The sequence below is a fragment of the Mobula hypostoma genome, chromosome X2 (assembly GCF_963921235.1).
Source record: "Mobula hypostoma chromosome X2, sMobHyp1.1, whole genome shotgun sequence".
NCBI classification, from domain to species: domain Eukaryota; kingdom Metazoa; phylum Chordata; class Chondrichthyes; order Myliobatiformes; family Myliobatidae; genus Mobula; species Mobula hypostoma.
In genome coordinates, this window is record NC_086129.1 from 44,692,822 (window position 1) to 44,712,363 (window position 19,542).

The 19,542-nt window shown below is 42.9% G+C and overlaps 1 protein-coding gene across 3 annotated transcripts in view; it reads right to left on the reverse strand.

The window, feature by feature from the left end:
* The window catches only part of LOC134340836 (beta-secretase 1-like), a 188,684-nt gene that overhangs the window by 18,153 nt on the left and 150,989 nt on the right, over positions 1–19,542 (reverse strand). For 2 of the 3 annotated variants that reach the window (XM_063038400.1, XM_063038402.1), the window contains exons 4-6: positions 7,907–8,044; positions 3,875–4,009; positions 619–720 (exon numbers count right to left, since the gene is read on the reverse strand). In XM_063038400.1, the coding sequence (XP_062894470.1) occupies positions 619–720; positions 3,875–4,009; positions 7,907–8,044 (375 nt within the window). The remainder of the gene's footprint in view (positions 1–618; positions 721–3,874; positions 4,010–7,906; positions 8,045–19,542) is intronic. The other variant, XM_063038401.1, reaches the window with a different exon arrangement.

The following is a 19,542-nucleotide window of genomic DNA, read 5'->3' on the forward strand; positions in this document are numbered from 1 at the left end:
ACCGTTTCATCCTCCACAGATGCTGCCTGATCCATACAGTATTTCTGGCATTTGCTGTTTTTTCGTCTTTAGTTCCGATTTCCATCTTTTTTTCCTGTTTTGTCTTTCAGTCTCCATGACTGCCTAGTCGGGCTCTGTTAACTCACAACAAGCAATCAATTCAAGAGCCTCTGAAAGGCTTAATGTGCATCATTGTACAGTGTGCATCTCTACAATGAATCATTAAGTGATATAGGAGGCTATTCAGTCCATCATAATTCTGCCAGCTCTTTGAAGCTTCTGTTCTACTTTTTTTTTTCTTAGCCCCATGTGGTTCTACCAAGAAAAGACAGAACAGGCACATGGAATACCATTTTTCAAGGATGTTTTGTCATGTCACACACCAACTTATAGCAGCTGCTTCATAACCACTAGGTCTAAATCCTAGAACACCATGGCCCACAATATTGTTGAAGTACTGCACTGGGTCAAAAATCTCACTGCTATCTTCTCAAGAGCAGCTTTGTCCACATCTCAAAAATTGAATAACAGCCCATATTTTAAGGATAAAACTGGGAGAAATAAGCAGTTTAAAATAATACTTTCACTTTCTTTCCTTTTTAGGAAACAATACTCAACAGAAGACGCGGCCTTGATGGATTTCACTGCAGCTTGGAAGACCTTCTTGGGCAGCCGGAGATTGGTAGTTCCACTGTCTACGATGCTCTTGTCGTAGTTGTACTGAAGAAACCAGAAAGCAAAATAGGAAAGGTTAAGTAAGCTAGGGCTTTTCTCTTTAAAGTAAAGCAGGATGAAAGGTAACTTGATAAAGGTGTACAAGATGATAAGAGGTATACTGTAGATAGAGCTTTTCTTTTTTCCTGGGCTGCAAGAACTAATAAGAGGGAGCATCATTTTAAAGTGATTGGAGGAAAGTATAGGGGGTGTCAGAGGTAACTTTTTTTTCCTCACACACAGAGTGGTAGGTGTGTGGAACCCATTGCCAATCGTGGTAGGGGCAAGTACACTGGGAACTTTAAGAGACTTGTAGATCGGCAAACGGATGAAAGAAAAATGGAGGGCTATGTGGGAGGGAAGGGTTAGTATGATCTTCTAGTAGGTTAAAAGGTCGGCACAATATCATGGGCTGAAGGGCCTGTATTGTGCTGTACTCTTCTACGTTCTACAAGAGAGATAATCAGTTACAAACCAATGACACCGTGAGTGATGTCAGTGAGGAGGTGAAAGCTAGGGGTTAAGACAGGGCTTGTGGCATCATTAGTCTGAGTCAGAGACCAAGGCCTGTAATATTGCTAACACATCTCCTCACCTGACTCATCAAGAAGTGGAGGATGCCATAAATATGCATAACAATTAAGACAGTCATTTGTTCAAAATTTTACAATACATACAAGTCTGAGAAAACACTGAAGCAGGTCATTCCTTGGAAAGCTGAGATCTTCTTTGACCATGGTTTGAGGACTCCAACATTTTCCTGTTGGATGCCCCCTTTAACATTTTACTGATTGCACTGCTAAAGATTAGGTTTATTTGTCACATGTACATTGAAACAGATAGTGAAATGCATCGTTTTGCATCAATGACTAAGACGTTCTAAGAATCGTGCTGGGGGCATCCTGAAAGTGTTGCCATTCTTCCAGAGCCAACATAGCATGTCCACAACTCACTAACTATAACCTGTATGTCGTTGGAATGCGGGTGGAAACTGGACTGCCCTGAGGAAACCCACATGGACATGAGGAAAATGTAAAAAGTCCTTAAAGACAGGATTAGTAATCCAACCTCAATCTGTGATTGTTGGCACCAAAAGCAATTGTGCCGACCCCTACCCTTAACAGCCGTTCCCAACCACGCTGCTGATACTTGAGTCATAGAAAAGTACAGCATAGAAATAGGCCCTTCAGCCCATACAGTCCTTGCCAAACCATTTAAAATGCCTACTTCCATCAACCTGCACCATAGCCCTCCATACTCCTACCATCTATGCAAACTTCTCTTCAATTTTGAAATCGAGCTTGCATGCATCAGTTGTGTTGGCAGCTCGTTCCACACTCTTACAACTCTCTGAGCGAAGAAGTTTCCCCTTATGTTCCCCTTAAACTTTTCACCTTTCACCCATAACCCATGACCTCAGGTTGTAGTCCCAACCCAACATCAATGGAAAAAGGCCTGCTTGCATTTACTCTATTTATACCCCTCATAATTTTGTATACCTCTATCAAATCTCCTCTCAATCTTCTACATCCCAAGGAATAGTCTTTTTCTTTTAAGTGTGATTCTGGTACTGTTGGAGCTTGTGATCCGACAGTTTGAGTGTGTTTTTTTGGGCCGACTGAGTGATCTTGTGCGTTGCTGTCTCCGTGAAGGTTCCAGGAGACAAGCGGCCTCAAGGCCAAGAAGCTTAGAGACAGGGCACGAGCCCATGATCGACTCCGTGTCTCGCCAAGTAAAGCATTGAGATAGATTGAATCGGAAGGCGAGCGAGTGTTCAGCCTCTCGCTCATTGCTGCTGGAGGAAGGTGTCTCTCCCTCTTGCTGCTCCTGAAGTTCTAGGTCTATGCTTTATGCATTGTGCTGTAGTTCTATAAGACTCTTGATCTGATGTTTTTATATTCTGTGTTTTTGCTTGTTCTTTCTTGTTGCCATTTGCGCGATTTGTTTTTTGCATGTGGGGGGTGATGTTGCCATTTGCGCGATTTATTTGTTTTTGCGTGTGGGTGGCGGGGGGGGTTGATGTTGCTGCCATTTGTGCAACTTGTTTGTTTTTTTTTACCGGGGGGGCGGGGAGGAAGGGTTTTGTTGCCATTTGCGCAATTTTTTTTTGCACTTGGGGGGGGGTGAGGTGTTGATGTTTTTCTTCGAATGGCCTCTGGGGTTTTCTTTTTTTTGATGGTTATCTTGAGAAAACGAACCCCAGGGTTGTATACTGCATATATTTTGAATCTTTGAACCTATTCACTCTTTCCATATGACTCCGGTCCTCCAGACCCGGCAAAATCCTTGCAAGTTTTCTCTGCCCTCTTTTGGCCTTTATTTACATCTTTCCTTTAGGTGGGTGACCAAAACTGCACACAATACTCTACACTAGACCTCACCAACATCTTGTACAACTTCCACATTGCATTCCATCTCCTATACTCAATACATTGATTTATGAAGGCCAAAAGTTTTCTTTATGACCCTATCTTCCTGTGATGCCGCTTTCAATGAACTATGGACCCATATGTCCTTTTGTTCTACTGCACTCCACAGACCGTCCTCTCCATTTACTTCCCCAACCCCTCCACCTCTCTGGTCTCTGTCTAATCCTCTCTCCGGTTACTTTCTCCACAGTGGTGGGAGATCATGGATAAAGGGCCTGTTCCACCACATGCAATACCTTCAGCTTTTTGAATATTAAAAGCCTTTTGGAAGATCACACCAAGTGTTCACTCGGCTTAACTATGGCATGTGAAGCATACTTTGGATTGTCTTGGTTTGGGAAATAATACAGTGGTGGTATATGTACACCAACCAATGCCCTGATCTGGATAGTCTGTTACAATCTTTTATTCAATCTCTGCTACTATTATCCCATCTTTAATAAATTTTCATTGTTTTTTGATAATCCTCAGAATTATTTTGTATTACTGAGGTATAACTTGGCCTCAGGATACAGTAGTGGGGAGCACCATCAACACAAGGCTGTGGAACAGGCCCATGGGTGTGTATGGCAGTGTACGTTGTGGCTGTCACTCAGCATTTGGAGTGCGTGTTGTGATTCAGTTTCTGGCATGCATGTTAGTGTGCAGCTGCTTGGGTCTGGGAACCTACAGTGTGCAAGGAAGGTGTGGTGATTTGGTGGAATGTGGGACTCAGCATGGAGATTCCTCACCTCCTTACAGTCCAGATTCAGGTCCTGTCCATTGATCTCGATCTTGACTATAATGACCTCATAGTACCACTGCTTCCTGATTGGTGTGAACCAGATGTTGCCCAGATACAGGGAAGAGTCAACTCCACCTATTATCTACAACATGGTGGGAAGAAAGCAAAGAACAGTCAAGAGTATTCCATTCAGCCCTCTAAGTCAGCAACATTATTTTTACATAAAATAATGGTTCATATCTGTGGCTATCCTTGTAATTTATCCTTGTTATTTGTCTAACTGCATTGCACTTTCTGTGTAACACCATATTCCACATTTCGTTTTCTTTTTACTACCTTGAGTAAATACACTGAACAACAAATCCTGAATACCTTTGGGTGTGTCTTTTGGATTTTGGGCTGCTGTTCTTGAAAATCACCATGAAATTTTCCTACCACACACCATTTTTAAAAAGATTGCCTATATTTGTTATTTCAATTCATAATCGAGTCAATTAAAATGTTGCCCACAATGTAAGCCAAAAAGTTTTTTTTATCTTGTCCAGGAATGCCTAGACATGCTTAGGCAGGGCAGGTTTTAGAAAGGCTACAAAAGCATTAAGCACACACCATTCTATGCATAGCATTTACATGTATATCCGTTTGCGATCGCGTAGATGCGCATTTTCTACGCACATAGCATATTGTGTGTACTCATTATAATAAAGTAATTGTATTTTCAGTAGTATTTGTGATAGCAAAATGTCTCACCAATATTGCAACAGCTGCGGTAATTTGTTATATTTGTGGCGAGTATGCACTTAAATCTCAAAGATGGAGCATGACTCCTCTTATTAAGAAAGCCTATTCGCTCTACTTTGGGTGTAAAATTGGCGACCAAGACAAAGCATGGGTCCCTCACATTTTTTGCGCAACATGCGCGGTTGATCTTAGAGCTCAGCTCAGAGGTACTTGGAAACCAATGCCGTTTGCTGTCCTGATGAGAAAGCGAGAGCAGAAGGATCATGTGACAGACCGCTCCTTCTGTCTGACCAGTGTGTCTGGTTTCTCTGCTAAAAACTAGAAATCCATTGAATACCCCAATCTCCCTTCAGCCATGAGGCCTGTATCGCATGACGATAGTCCTTCAGGACCAAAACCACCAGAGACATGGGGTCTAGAGGGGGCAGTCGAAGATGCCACAATGCAAAGCCAGGAATGGAAAACAACACTGACACTGATACAGATTATGAATGCTTTATGTTGAGTGAGCCCCATCTGATAACTAAATCTGAGTTAAATAACCCGGTCAGAGACTTGGGTTTGTCAAAGCCAAAAGCAGAATTACTGGGTTCAAGATTGCACGGATGGAATCTGCTGTCACCAGGCACAAACGTTTCCATGAAGGATTTGAGACAGATGTTTCCCAGAATAACTGATGCCAAGACTAAGGAAGGCATTTTTGTTGGTCCACAAGATCAAACGGGTCATCAATGATAGGCAATTTGAAGAACTTCTAATGGGAGCGGAGAAAATCAGATAGAAGACATTCAAAGATGTTGAGATTTTTCTTGGCAACTACAGAGCACCAAACTATGTGCAGCTAGTTGTAAACATGCTTCAAGCATACACAACCATGAAGTTCAACATGTTACTAAAGATTTATTTTCTGCATTCCCATTTAGACACCTTCCCCACAAGTCTTGGTGCTGTCAGTGACGAGCATGATGGAAGGTTTTACCAGGGCATTGTGGTCATGGAGAAACGGTATCAGGGCAACTGGAATCCATCAACACTGGCTGATTATTGTTGGACACTTAAGAGAGACGCCTCTGACACTGAGTGCAAATAAAAATCATCAACAAACCATTTTTAGCTTAGTTGAACTGTTGCAAAATGTCAGCACTGTTATGTAATTAAACACATAACATATTCAATAGAAGTTGATTTCTTGTTTCTCCAAATTCCTGTGTGATACAAGTAGTCTGTAATTATATTTGTGTTCAGTTTCAAGCAGTCTAACATAAAAAAAAACTGAGGAAGCAATACTTTTGAAAAAGTTTGCTGTTCAGTGTTATAAATGGCATGATCTGTCTGGATGGCATGTAAAACAACTGATTTTCACTGTATTTCAGAACATTAACACTATTTTGTTAGAAATGCAAGAGATCCTGCAGATGCTAAAAAGCCAAATGCTGGAGGAGGTCAGGCAGCAACTATAGAGAGGAATAAACAGTCGATGTTTTGGGCTGAGACCCTTCATCAGGACTGGCAAGGAAGGGGGAAGATGCCAGAATAAAAAAAAGATGGGGGGAGAGGAGGACAAGTTAGAAGGTGATAGGCGAAGCCAGGTGGGTGGGGAAAGGTAAAGGGCTGGAGAGTGAGTCTGGGCACTTTTTTTTTACACTTTTTATTTTCTCTGTAATTTATAGTAATTTCTATATCTTTGCACTGTACTGCTGTGACAGATAAACAGAAGCTGACATCGAACAGCAGCTTTTTTTTTAATCTCCCTCTTGTTCTCTCTCTTTACACGTTACTTCCTTTTGAGTGTGAGATGACTAACTAGGATTCAGTCTAACAGATGGCATTGGCCTTCACGGTCTTGCCCAGTCTGGCAATGTTGTGCAGGAGCTTTAATTCTCTTAGTACATGGCTCGTAAGGAGAATAGTAAAGCCTTTAATTCCCTTACCAGACGCGCATGCAGGAACCAGTAGCTGTGGCTCTGACTTATCTTGTTAATTAGAACAGATGAAATGGTGCATTACCTGGAAGTAGAGCAACTAATCCCAACCTGTACAGTCATTGGAAGCAGCCCTGCACTACTTCCTTTAAAGTGGCATGAAACGATGCACCATCTCCTGTACGGAGTGAGCCATCTCCACTTATTAACCACTATGTTGTAGGGGGCAGGCAACCAATGCCAGGAATAGGCAAACGTCAGCCAGCCTCTCTGGCTGGTTCTGTCACACAGTCAGATTATGGCAACTCTCTTTGCTCCACTGAGCTCCCATCTCCTCCAGATGTATTGGGTATCTATATGGAGTTAGCTCCTGCTCTGAGGAAGGCACAGTAAAGATAACGATTCGCTTTATTTGTCACGTGTACATCGAAACATTCAGTAAAATGTGCCGTTTGTATCAGATCAAATCAGTAAGGATTGTGCTGGCCAGCCTGCAAGTGTCCCCATGCTTCCGGTGCCAACATAGCACACCCACAACTCGCTAACATACATCTTTGGAATGTGGGAGGAAACCCACACAATGATGGGGAAATTGTACAAACACCTTACAGACAGCAGAAGGAATCGAACCTCAATCTTACAGCAGGTTCTATAAAGCGTTGCACTAACCACTATGCTGCCCACAGTAGCTTTGCCCAAGAGGAGGAATGGGACAGCATTACCTTGGTCACTGGCCACTCTACCAACGTCTAACAGCATCTATGAGCAACCTTGGTAAACAGCCGGTTGCCAGATGAGAGATGAGAAACAGCTCTGGCTCTGTTGAAGATTTTCAATCAAAATTCTGATACTTTTCTGTTAGATTCAAACTGAATTCATTTCAGAATATAGGTTCTTGGATAATAAATCAAGAAGTGAGAAAATGAGACAGGATTGAGGAAGGGGATTCCAGATCATCAATAATTTTTGATTTAAAAAATTGCATAGCCTACTCCCGATCTTGTTACTTGTAATCATGTTTATTTTCACATGGACAACAGAAGTACACTTGATCTCTTCAAAGCAGAGCATCAGGCAAAGGTAGGGGTAGTAGATATTCATGCAGATGCATCAACCACATCATTTCTCATTGGCCTTGTACAAGGAAGAGAGGTATCTGCTTTCAATATCCCTCGCTTTGCCTCAGATTTTGTTTCTGCAGTTCTTCTACCATCAAGGCCACCTTGGCTCAGGGTCTGGATGGTTGCCAATCCAGATTACGTACTGGAGGAATAAGCAAGACTAGCAATTTTCCCTAAATAACTGATCACAGCACTTAACTGCATGATGCCTGAATTCAAGAAAAGAACTTGCACTGAAGAAGAGCCATCACTCACCATGCTTCCTCCCACAGACGATGCTGCATCCGTTTCATTCAGGGTAAAGCCTGCTCCACACAACTGCAGCGAGAAGATGTTGGGGACTTGGGTCTGCTTCACGAGTGAATCAAAGAAGGGTTCCAGGTTTTCATCAGGCTGTGGAGAAGATAATGGGAGTGGGAAGAGAGGATGGGGGAGACAAGGGGAGGAGATAAACAATGGGTTAACATCAAGATAATTTCTTGCATTTTAGACCTGATCCATCAACTGCTGAGGCAACACACACAAAATGCTGGAGGAACTCAGCAGGGCAGATAGCATTTATGGAAAAGAGTAAACAATCAATGTTGCGGGCAAAGACCCTTCACCAGGACTGGGAAAAAAAGAGATGAGAAGTCAGTAAGAAGGTTGGGGGGGGGGGAAGAAGAGGAAGAAGTACAAGGTAGTAAATGATAGGTTAAACTGGGAGAGGGAGAGGGGTGAAGAGCTGGGAAGTCAATTGGTGAAAGAGATAAAGGGCTGGAGAAGGGGGAGCCTAATAGGAGAGGCATGTCTTTTAGCCCTGGATATCTGAACAGAGGCAACCAACAGAGTAAGATGCTGGAAGAACGAATCTTGCAGATAGAAGACATCTTAGAAAGAAGACAGGAACAATGATCTTATCAAGACTGTTTAATGTCATTTCCTATCCACAAGTATAAAGAAAACAAAATAATTGTTACTCTGGATCCAATGCAGCACAAAAAAAACACAAAAGATAGAGAACACAATAATGATAAAAAACACAATAAATATAAATACATAAGAGAGCTTATATACATAGATTGATTGTATGCCCATAAAATTATGCTAGGCTGTACAGAGGGTGACTGATGGGAAATAATAAAGTAGTGCTGGAGTTAGTGGGTGGAGGTGTTGATCAGCCTTACTGCTTGAGAAAGAAACAGGTCTTAAGTCTGTTGGTTCTGGCATGGATGCTATGTAACCTGCTCCCTGACTGGAGTGGAACAAACAGTACATGGGCAGGGTGGGATCTTTCATGATGTTACTGACCCTTTTCCAGCACCTTTCTGTATACCAGCTGATTAGAAATCTAAAACCATCCACATAAGTACTCCATCTTCAACAACAGTTTCCAGGTGGAGTATCCCATGGAGATTGACTGAGCTCTGCACTCTCCCCAAAACCTTTCCACTATCTAGAAGACACAAACAGGTTAGGAGTATGATGGAATGCCTTCCACTTGTGTGGATATGTGAGGCTCCAACAAAACTTTGAAAGCTCAACACGTTCCAGAATGAAGGAATCCCCGTGACTGGCAACCTATCTTTCATACAAAGGAACCACCGTGACTGACACCACATCCACAAGCAGAAACGTTCTTCCCTCTATCACTGCTGCACTGTGGCTGTAGTGTGTACGGTCTAAAAATGCATTGTTTTAAAAAAAAAATCAACACTATAACAGCAGCAGAGGGACTATGGAGGTCTCCTCCTCATTACCAATGGGCAGTGAATGCTAGAACTGCCATCCTAAAAATGAAATTAAAAACAAAAACCTGACTTTCAATATCTCTCTTGATTTACTTTACAATAAGCACCAATTTTCATTACAAAAAATAATTTCTCCTCATCTCCAAGGGCTTCCACCATGACATTCTTATAAATCCGTTCTATTTTCTCATCATGTTCCCCAGATTTCAAAAGTCAAGGATCAACTTTTAATCACGTTTTAGGAATTTGCTGTGATTTCTTGCAACAAAATACAAAGCATATCTTTCTAACCAATGAACTTGCAAAATCATTTTATATTCCTTAGTCAAACTACTGTGTTACCCATGCGTCAAGTTAACATATCTCTGCTTTTATTTTTTATTTAATGATTTGCCATATATATTTGTATTAAACAAGGATATTCCCTATTAATGTTGCTACATTAATGAAATTATTCATGTCTTGAGAGCAGACATAAAAACAGCCATGTTTTATGGAGGATCTTTCAAATCCATGCTGTCTCAAATTTTCCACTATAGTTTCAAAGTGTAAACATTCTTTTAATGTAGGAAACCCAGCAGTCAATAAGCAGGTATGCGACAATGATCACATAATCTTTTTTTAGTACTGCTGATTAAGAGATAAATATAGACTAGGACAGTGAGAGTAGCTCATCTATTTGTCTTCAGAGTAGTATTTTTCACATCTATCCAAGAGCTATCAAGAATTCACTTTTAATGTCCTACTCAAAAAGCATCACCTCTGACGGTTCTGCTCTGCAACATCAGCTTAGATTCTTGTTCTTAGGTCTCTGAAGTGGGACTTGAAATTGAAACCTATGAGTTAAGAGGCAACATTACTATCAACCAAGTCCTGACTGCCACTTGGCATCTGTTTTCAGTAATATAAAGTAAACCCCTACTTATTTAACAGACCTGGTGGTAACAATATCTACCTTCTGCAAAAGGCCATAGGATAGCCACAAGCTTTCAGATAGTATTGAGAGCATTGTGAAGGGAATATCACAACTGAAGCTGCTGCAGGAACACTGATAGTTTGCAAGAAACTGAGATCAAATCAGTACAGTATACCAAATGACCAAGTGCTTCCGCTCCTCTACTTTCTCAGGAGACTAAAGGAATTCGGCATGTCCTCTTTGACCCTCACCAGTTTTATTCAATGCACCATAGAAAGCATCCTCTTGGGATGCATCATGGCTTGGTATGTCAACCCCTCTACTTATGACTGCAAGAAACTACAGAGAGCTGTGGACACAGATCAGCATATCACAGGAACCAGCCTCCCCTCCATGGGCTCTGCCTACACTTCTTGCAGCCTCAGTAAAACAGCAAATGTAATCAAAGATCCCACTCAACATGGACACTCTCTCTTCTTCCCCCCTCTCGTCGGCCATCCGATAAGACGGCGGCAAGCTCGGACACCGTGGTCTCTACAAGGTCAACCAAGGTTGTTACTGTTTTATTTAAACACCTTTGTTGTGATTGCAAGACAATACTGGACATTAAGACCTTCAAACACTGCAGATATACCCCATCAGTGAGTTGCTCTTTTGGAGAGGAGCTAGGCTTGTTGTTGCTGCCTACTATAAAAAAGGCAGCGTGCAATCTAACAGTAAATAACTGTCTTAGTCATATTTTTTGTGATCGCAAGACCCTGATGGATACCATAGAACCATAGAACATTACAGCACAGAAACAGACCTTTTGGCCCTTCTTGGCTGTGCTGAACCATTTTCTGCCTAGTCCCACTGACCTGCCCACGGACCATATCCCTCCATACACCTCTCATCCATGTACCTGTCCAAGATTTTCTTAAATCAGTAATGTGGAATGCTGCAAGTCTAGTTCACTGGCTTATTGGTGCAACTGATGGCGCGGGAACTGCATGGCCTCAGTTTAGTGAGGACTAGGCGTCATACCGCGGTGTTGCCTGTCTGCAGCAGGAGAGGAGAGAGGCGTTGGACCCGGTGCCCGGAGACAGTATGGTGCAGGAGAGGAGAGAGGCGTTGGACCCGGTGCCCGGAGACAGTATGGTGCAGGAGAGGAGAGAGGCGTTGGACCCGGTGCCCGGAGACAGTATGGTGCAGGAGAGGAGAGAGGCGTTGGACCCGGTGCCCAGAGACAGTATGGTGCAGGAGAGGAGAGAGGCGTTGGACCCGGTGCCCGGAGACAGTATGGTGCAGGAGAGGAGAGAGGCGTTGGACCCGGTGCCCGGAGACAGTATGGCACAGTGTTCATGCTGGCATTGGTGCTGCCCCCCAGTGTTCGCCTAGTGGATTGCGCTTGTCTGAAGACTGCTGCAGGCTTCCGCTTGCTGACAACATCCATAGACTCAGGGACTTGGGCCATATTATATTTTGTGTGTGACTGTATTTTATTGATATCTTACATGTGCTGTGTGTGACTGTTGGTACTGTGTTTTGCATCTTGGCCCCAGAGTAACATAGTTTTGTTTGGCTATATTCATAGATATTCCTGTATGTCTGAATGACAATTAAACTTGAACTCAAAGTCTGAAAGCACATAACACCAGGTTCCTGCTGTTATAAGATTATCGAACAGTTCACTAGTATATGAAGATGGATTTTTGACCTCACCATCTACCTTGTCATAGCCTTGTACCTTATTGTCTGCCTGCAGTGCACTCTCTCTATAACTGTAACATTGTATTCTGCATTGTCATTGTTTTCCCTTGTACTACCTGAATGCACTGTAGTATCTGTATGGACACCACAGGAATAAAGTTTATTACCATATATAAGACCATAAGATATTGGAGCAGAATTAGGCCATTTAACCCATCGAGCCTACTCCGCCATTTCATCATGGCTCATCCATTTTTCCTCTCAGCCCCAATCTCCTGCCTTCTCCGTGTATCCCTTCATGCCCTGATCAATCAAACTCTGCCCTAAGTATACATAAAGATTTGACCTCCACAGTTGCCTGTGGCAATGAATTCCACAGATTCACCACTCTGGCTAAAGGAATTCCTCCTCATCTACATTCTAAATGAACATCCCTTTATTCTAAGGCTGTGTTCTCTTGTCTGAGACTCTCCCACCACGGGAAACATCCACTCCACATTCACCCTCTCAAGGCCTTTCACCCTTCATTCTTCTGAATTCTAGTGAATGCAGGCTCAGAAAGATAAGAGGCCCAAAATTGCTCACTCCAAGTGAGGCCTCACCAGTGCTTTATAAAGTCTCAACATAACATCCTTGCTTTTATATTCCAGTCCTCTTGCAGTGGATGCTAACATCACATTGGCCTTCCTCACCACAGACTCAACCTGCAAATTAGCCTTTAGAGAATCCGACACAAAATCTCCCAAGTCTCTTTGCACTTCAAATTTTTGTATTTTCTCTCCAGTTAGAAAATAGTCAACCCTTTCATTTCTTCTCCCAAAGTGCATGACCCTACACTTCCCAACACTGCCACTTCTTTGCCCATTTTCTTAATCTGTCCAAGTCCCTCTGTAGCCTCTCTTATTTCCTCAAAACTACCTGCCCCTCCACCTATCTTTGTATCGTCTGTAAATTTTGCAACAAAGGCATCAATTCCATCATCCAGATCACATATAATGTAAAAAGAATCAGTCCCAACACAGACCTCTGTGGAACAACACTAGTCACTGGCAGACAACCAGAAAAGGCTCCCTTTATTCCTACTCTTTGCCACCTGCCAATCAGCCACAGCTTTATCCATGCTAGAAACTTCCCTGTAATACCATGGGCTCATACCTTGTTAAGCAGCCTCACGTGTGGCACCTTGTCAAAGCCCTTCTGAAAATCCAAGTACACAACATCAACTGATTCTCCTTTGTCTATCCTATTTGTTACTTCTTCAAAGAATTCCAACAAATTTGTCAAGCAAGATTTTCCCTTGAGGAAACCAGGCCGACTACTGCCTATCTTATCATGTGCCCCCAAGTACCCAGAAACCATATCTTTAACAATCGACTCCAACATCTTCCCAACTACTGAGGTCAGACTAACTGGCCTACAGTTTCCTTTCTTCTGCCCCTCTCTCTTCTTGAAAAATGGAGTGACATTTACAATTTTCCAGTCTTCTGGAATCATTCCAGAATCTAATGATTCTTGAAAGATCATTACTAATATCTCCACAATCTCTTCAACCACCTCTTTCAGAATGCTGGGGTGTACACCATCTTGTCCAGGTGACCTTCAAACCTTTCAGTTTCCCAAGAACACTCTCCCTAGTAATGGTAACTTCACCCACTTTGTGACCCCTGACACTCCCGAACTTCCACCATACTGCTAGTGTCTTCCACAGTGAAGACTGATGCAAAATACTTATTCAGTTCATTTGCCATTCCCTTGTCACCCATTAGAGAAGGGACACGCTCAGTCTAATGGTTTGAGAGGTGTCTATTTTAATGCGAGGAGTATCATGAACAAAGCGGATGAGCTTGGAGCGTGGATCAGTACTTGGAACTATGATCTTGTGGCCATTACAGAGACTTGGATGGCTCAGGGGCAGGAATGGATACTTCAAGTGCCAGGCTTTAGATGTTTCAGAATGGATAGGAAGGGAGGCAAAAGAGGTGGGGGCATGGCACTGTTGATCAGAGATAGTGTCACGGCTGCGGAAAAGGAGGAAGTCATGGAGGGATTGTCTACAGAGTCTCTGTGGGTGGAAGTTAGGAATAGGAAGAGGTCAATAACTCTACTGGGTGTTTTTTTTTATAGACCACCCAATAGTAACAGGGACATCGAGGAGCAGATAGGGAGACAGATTCTGGAAAGGTGTAAAAATAACAGGGATGTTGTGGTGGGAGATTTTAATTTCCCAAATATTAATTGGCATCTCCCTAGAGTGAGGGGTTTAGATGGGGTGGAGTTTGTTAGGTGTGTTCAGGAAGGTTCCCTGACACAATATGTAGATAAGCCTACAAGAGGAGAGGCTGTACTTGATCTGGTATTGGGAAATGAACCTGGTCAGGTGTCAGGTCTCTCAGTGGGAGAGCATTTTGGAGATAGTGATCATAATTCTATCTTTTTTACCATAGCATTGGAGAGGGATAGGAACGGACAAGTTAGGGAAACGTTTAATTGGAGTAAGGAGTAATATGAGGCTATCAGGCAGGAACTTGGAAGCATAAATTGGAAACAAGTGTTCTCAGAGAAACGTACGGAAGAAATGTGGCAAATGTTCAGGGGATATTTGTGTGGGGTTCTGCATAGGTACGTTCCAATGAGACAGGAAAAGGGTGGTAGGGTACAAGATCTGTGGTGCACAAAGGCTGTTGTAAATCTAGTGAAGAAGAAAAGAAGAGCGTACGAAAGGTTCAAAAAACTAGGTAATGATATGAATCTAGAAGATTATGAGGCGAGCAGGATAGAGCTTAAGAATGAAATTAGGAGAGCCAGAAGGGGCCATGAGAAGGCCTTGGCGGACAGGATTAAGGAAAACCCCAAGGCATTCTACAAGTATGTGAAGAGCAAGAGGATAAGACATGAGAGAATAGGACCAATCAATTGTGACAGTGGAAAAGTGTGTATGGAACCGGAGGAGATAGCGGAGGTACTTAATGAATACTTTGCTTCAGTATTCACTATGGAAAAGGATCTTGGTGACTGTAGGGATGATTTTCAGTGGACTGAAAAGCTTGAGCATGTAGATATTAAGAAACAGGATGTGCTGAAGCTTTTGAAAAGCATCAAGTTGGATAAGTCACTGGAGCTGGACAGGATGTACCCCAGGCTACTGTGGGAAGTGAGGGAGGAGATTGCTGAGCCTCTGGCGATGATCTTTGCATCATCAATGAGGACAGGAGAGGTTCTGAAGGATTGGAGGGTTGTGGATGTTGTTCCTTTATTCAAGGAAGGCAGTAGAGATAGCCCAGGAAATTATAGACCAGTGAGTCTTACTTCAGTGGTTGGTAAGTTGATGGAGAAGATCCTGAGAGGCAGAATTTATGAACATTTGGAGAGGCATAATATGATTAGGAATAGTCAGCATGGCTTTGTCAAAGGCAGGTCATGCCTTACGAGCCTGATTGAAGTTTTTTGAGGATGTGACTAAGCACATTGATGAAGACAGAGCCGTAGATGTAGAGTATATGGATTTTTAGCAAGGCATTTGATAAGGTACCCTATACAAGGCTTATTGAGAAAGTAAGGAGGCATGGGATCCAAGGGAGCATTGCTTTGTGGATCCAGAACTGGCTTGCCCACAGAAGGCAAAGAGTGGTTGTAGACGGGTCATATTCTGCATGGAGGCTGGTGACCAGCGGTGTGCCTCAGGGATCTATTCTGGGACCCCTGATGAGGAAGTGGAGGGATGGGTTAGTAAGTTTACTGATGACACAAAGGTTGGGGGTGTTGTGGATAGTGTGGAGGGTTGTCAGAGGTTTCAACCGGATATTGATAGGCTGAGAAGTGGCAGATGGAGTTCAACTCAGATAAGTGTGAGGTGGTTCGCTATGGTAGGTCAAATATGATGGCAGAATATAGTATTAATGGTAAGACTCTTGGCAGTGTGGAAGATCAGAGGGATCTTGGGGTCCAAGTCCATAGGACACTCAAAGCTGCTGTGCAGGTTGACTCTGTGGTTAAGAAGACATACGGTGCATTGGCCTTCATCAACTGTGGGATTCAGTTTAAGAGCCGAGAGGTAATGTTACAGCTATATAGGACGCTGGTCAGGCCCCACTTGGAGTACTGTGCTCAGTTCTGGTCACCTCACTATAGGAAGGGTGTGGAAACCATAGAAAGGGTGCAGAGGAGATTTGCAAGGATGTTGCCTGGATTGGGGAGCATGCCTTTTGAGAATAGGTTGAGTGAGTTCGGCCTTTTCTCCTTGGAGCAACGGAGGGCGAGAGGTGACCTGATAGAGGTGTATAAGATGATGAGAGGCATTGATCGTGTGGACAGTCAGAGGCTTTTTCCCAGGCCTGAAATGGCTAGCACGAGAGGGCACAGTTTTAAGGTGCTTGGAAGTAGGTACAGAGGAAATGTCAGGGGTAAGTTATTTTACGTAGAGAGTGGTAAGTGCATGGAATGGGCTGCCGGCGGCAGTGGTGGAGGTGGAAACCATAGGGTCTTTTAAGAGATTCCTGGATGGCTATATGGAGCTTAGAAGAATAGAGGGCTATGGGTAGAGCCTAAGTAGTACTAAGGTAGGAGCATGTTTGGCACAGCTTTGTGGGCCGAAGGGCCTGTATTGTGCTGTAGGTTTTCTATGTTGCTATGTTTCTATTACTACCTCTCGAGCATCATTTTCCAGCGGTCTGGTAACCACTCTCGCCTCTCTTTTACACATTATGTATCTGAACAAACTTTTGGTATCTTCTTTAATATTATTGGCTAGCTTTTGGTATTCCATGTTTACCTTCTTAATGATTTTTTTAGTTGCCTTCTGTTGGTTTTTAAAAGCTTCCCAGTCCTCTAACTTCCCACTAATTTTTGCTCTGTTATTTGCCCTCTCTGGCTTTTATGTTGGCTTTGACTTCCCATTAGCCACAGTTGTGTCATCTTGACTTTAGAATACTTCTTCCTCTTTGAGATGGATATATCCTGTGCCTTCCAAATTGTTTCCATAAATTCCAGCCATCGCTGTTCTGTCGTCATCCCTGCCAGTATACTTTTCCAATCAATTTTGACCAACTCCCCTCTCGTGCCTCTGTAATTCCCTTTACTCCACTGTAAAACTGATACATCTGACTTTAGCTGCTTCTTCTCAAATTTCAGGGTGAATTTGATCATATTCTGATCACTTTCCCCAAAGGGTTCTACTATCTTAAGCTCTCTAATCTGTTCTGGTTCATTGCACAACACCCAATCCAGAATAGCTGATCCTCCAGTGGGATCAAACATGAGCTTCACTAAAAAGCCATCTCGTTGGCATTCCAGAAATTCCCCCTCTTGTGATCCAGCACCAACTTGATTTTCCCCAACCGAACTGCATACTGAAATTTCCCACAATTATTGCAACATTGCTCTTTTGGCATGCCTTTTCTATCTCCCATTGTAACTTGTAGACCACATGTGTACTACTGTTTGGGGGTCTGTATATAACTCCCAACAGTGTCTTTTTACCCTTGCAGTACCTTAGCTCTATCCACACCTTCCAATCCGATGTCATGTCTTTCTAATGTTATCAATTCATTTTTTTTTACCAACAGAGTAATGCCACCCCCCTCTGCCTTCCTGCCTGTGCTTTAGATACAATGTGTATCCTTGGACATTAAGCTCCTAGCAGTAATCTTCTTTCAACCCTGATTCAGTGATGCCTCCAGCATCATACGTGCCAATCTGTAACTGTGCTACAAGTTTGTCTACCTTATACCATATACTGTGCGCATTCAAATATAACACCTTCAATCCCGTGTTCACCCTTTTCGATTTTGTCCACCTTTTACCTTGCAACTCATCTTGTTGACTGCCATTTTGCCCAATCATCAGCATCTCTTTGTTAGGAGTCTCACTACACATTGCCTCTGTTTGTAAACCACCACCTCATCTTCATCACTGTCACTCCAGTTCCCATCCCCCTGCCAAATTAGTTTAAACCCCCCTGAACAACTCTAGCTGACCTACCTGCAAGGATATTGGACCCCCTCAGGTTCAGGTGTAACCCATCCTTTTCGTACAGGTCATACCTTCCCCAGCACAGATCCCAATGATTCATAAATGGTTAGAGTTCTTCGAGGAAGTAACAAGCAGGGTGGACAAAGGAGAGCTAGTGGATGTCATTTACTTGGATTTTCAGAAGGTATTTGATAAGGTGCCACACATGAGGCTGCTTAACAAGATAAAATCCCATTGCATTACAGGAAAGCACTGGCCTGGATAGAGGCAGGAAGTGGGAATAAATTGGGCCTTTTCTGGTTGGTTGCCTGTGTTCCCCAGGGGTCAGTATAGGGACTGCTACTTTTCACATTGTTTGTCAATGCTTTTGATAATGGAATTGATGGCTTTGTGGCAAAGTTTGTAGATGATACAAAGATAGGTGGAGGGTTAGGTAGTGCTGAGGAAACAATGTGATTGCAGCAGGACTTAGACAAGTTGGAAGAATGGGCAAAAAAGTGGCAGATGGAATACAGTGTTGGGTAATGTATGATAATGCATTTTGGTAAAAGGACCAATAGTGCAGACTATTATGTAAAAGGGGAGAAGGTTCAAACATTAGAGGTGTAGAGGGACTTAACAGTTCTCATGTAAGACTCCCAGAAGGGTAATTTACAGGTTGAATTTGTGGTAAAGAAGGCAAATGCAGTGTTGGCCACACTTGAAGTACTGTCAAGTTTTGGGCCCCATATCTCAGAAAGGATGTGTTGTCATTGGAGAGAGTTCAGAGGAAGTTAACGAGGATGATTCCCAGAATGAAGGGGTTAACATATGAGGAAAGTCTGGCAGCTTTGGGCCTGTACTCACTGGAATTTAGAAGAATGCATGGGGATCTCATTGAAACCTACCGAATGTGAAAGGACGAGATAAGGTGGATGTGGAGAGGATGTTTCCTCTGATGGGGGTATCTAGAACTCAAGGACACAGCCTCAAGATGGAGGGACAACCTTTTAGAACAGAGGTAAAGAGTAATTTTTAGTCAGAGAGTATTAAATCTGTGGAATGCTCTACCACAGACTGTGGTGGAGGGCAAGACCGTGGTTTATTTAAGGTGGAAGTTAATAGTTTCCTGATTGATCAGGGCATCAAAGGATATGGTAAGAAGAGAGGTGTATGGGGTTGAGTGGGATCTGGGATCAGCCATGATGAAATAGCAAAGCAGACTCAAGGGCTGAATGGGCTTATTCTGCTCCTATGTCTTATTGTCTAAATCTGAACCCCTGCCCCCTGCACCAGTTCCTCAGCCACGCATTCACCGTCTGAATCATTCTATTCTTACCTTCACTGGCACAAAGCATAGGCAGCAATCAAGAGATTACTACCCTGGAGATCTTGTTTCTCAGCTTTCGACCTAGTTTACTAAAATCTCTCTTCAGGTCCTCCTCACCTTGCCTACTAAATGATAATATGAAATCAATTTATCAGTTTGCAGAATATATACAAGAAGGGGACTGGTCAGTTAATCACAAAAACTGCCAACAGTTAGAAAATGTATTGTAAGTATATAAATATATACAATGGCATGCAAAAGTTTGGGCACCCCTGGTCAA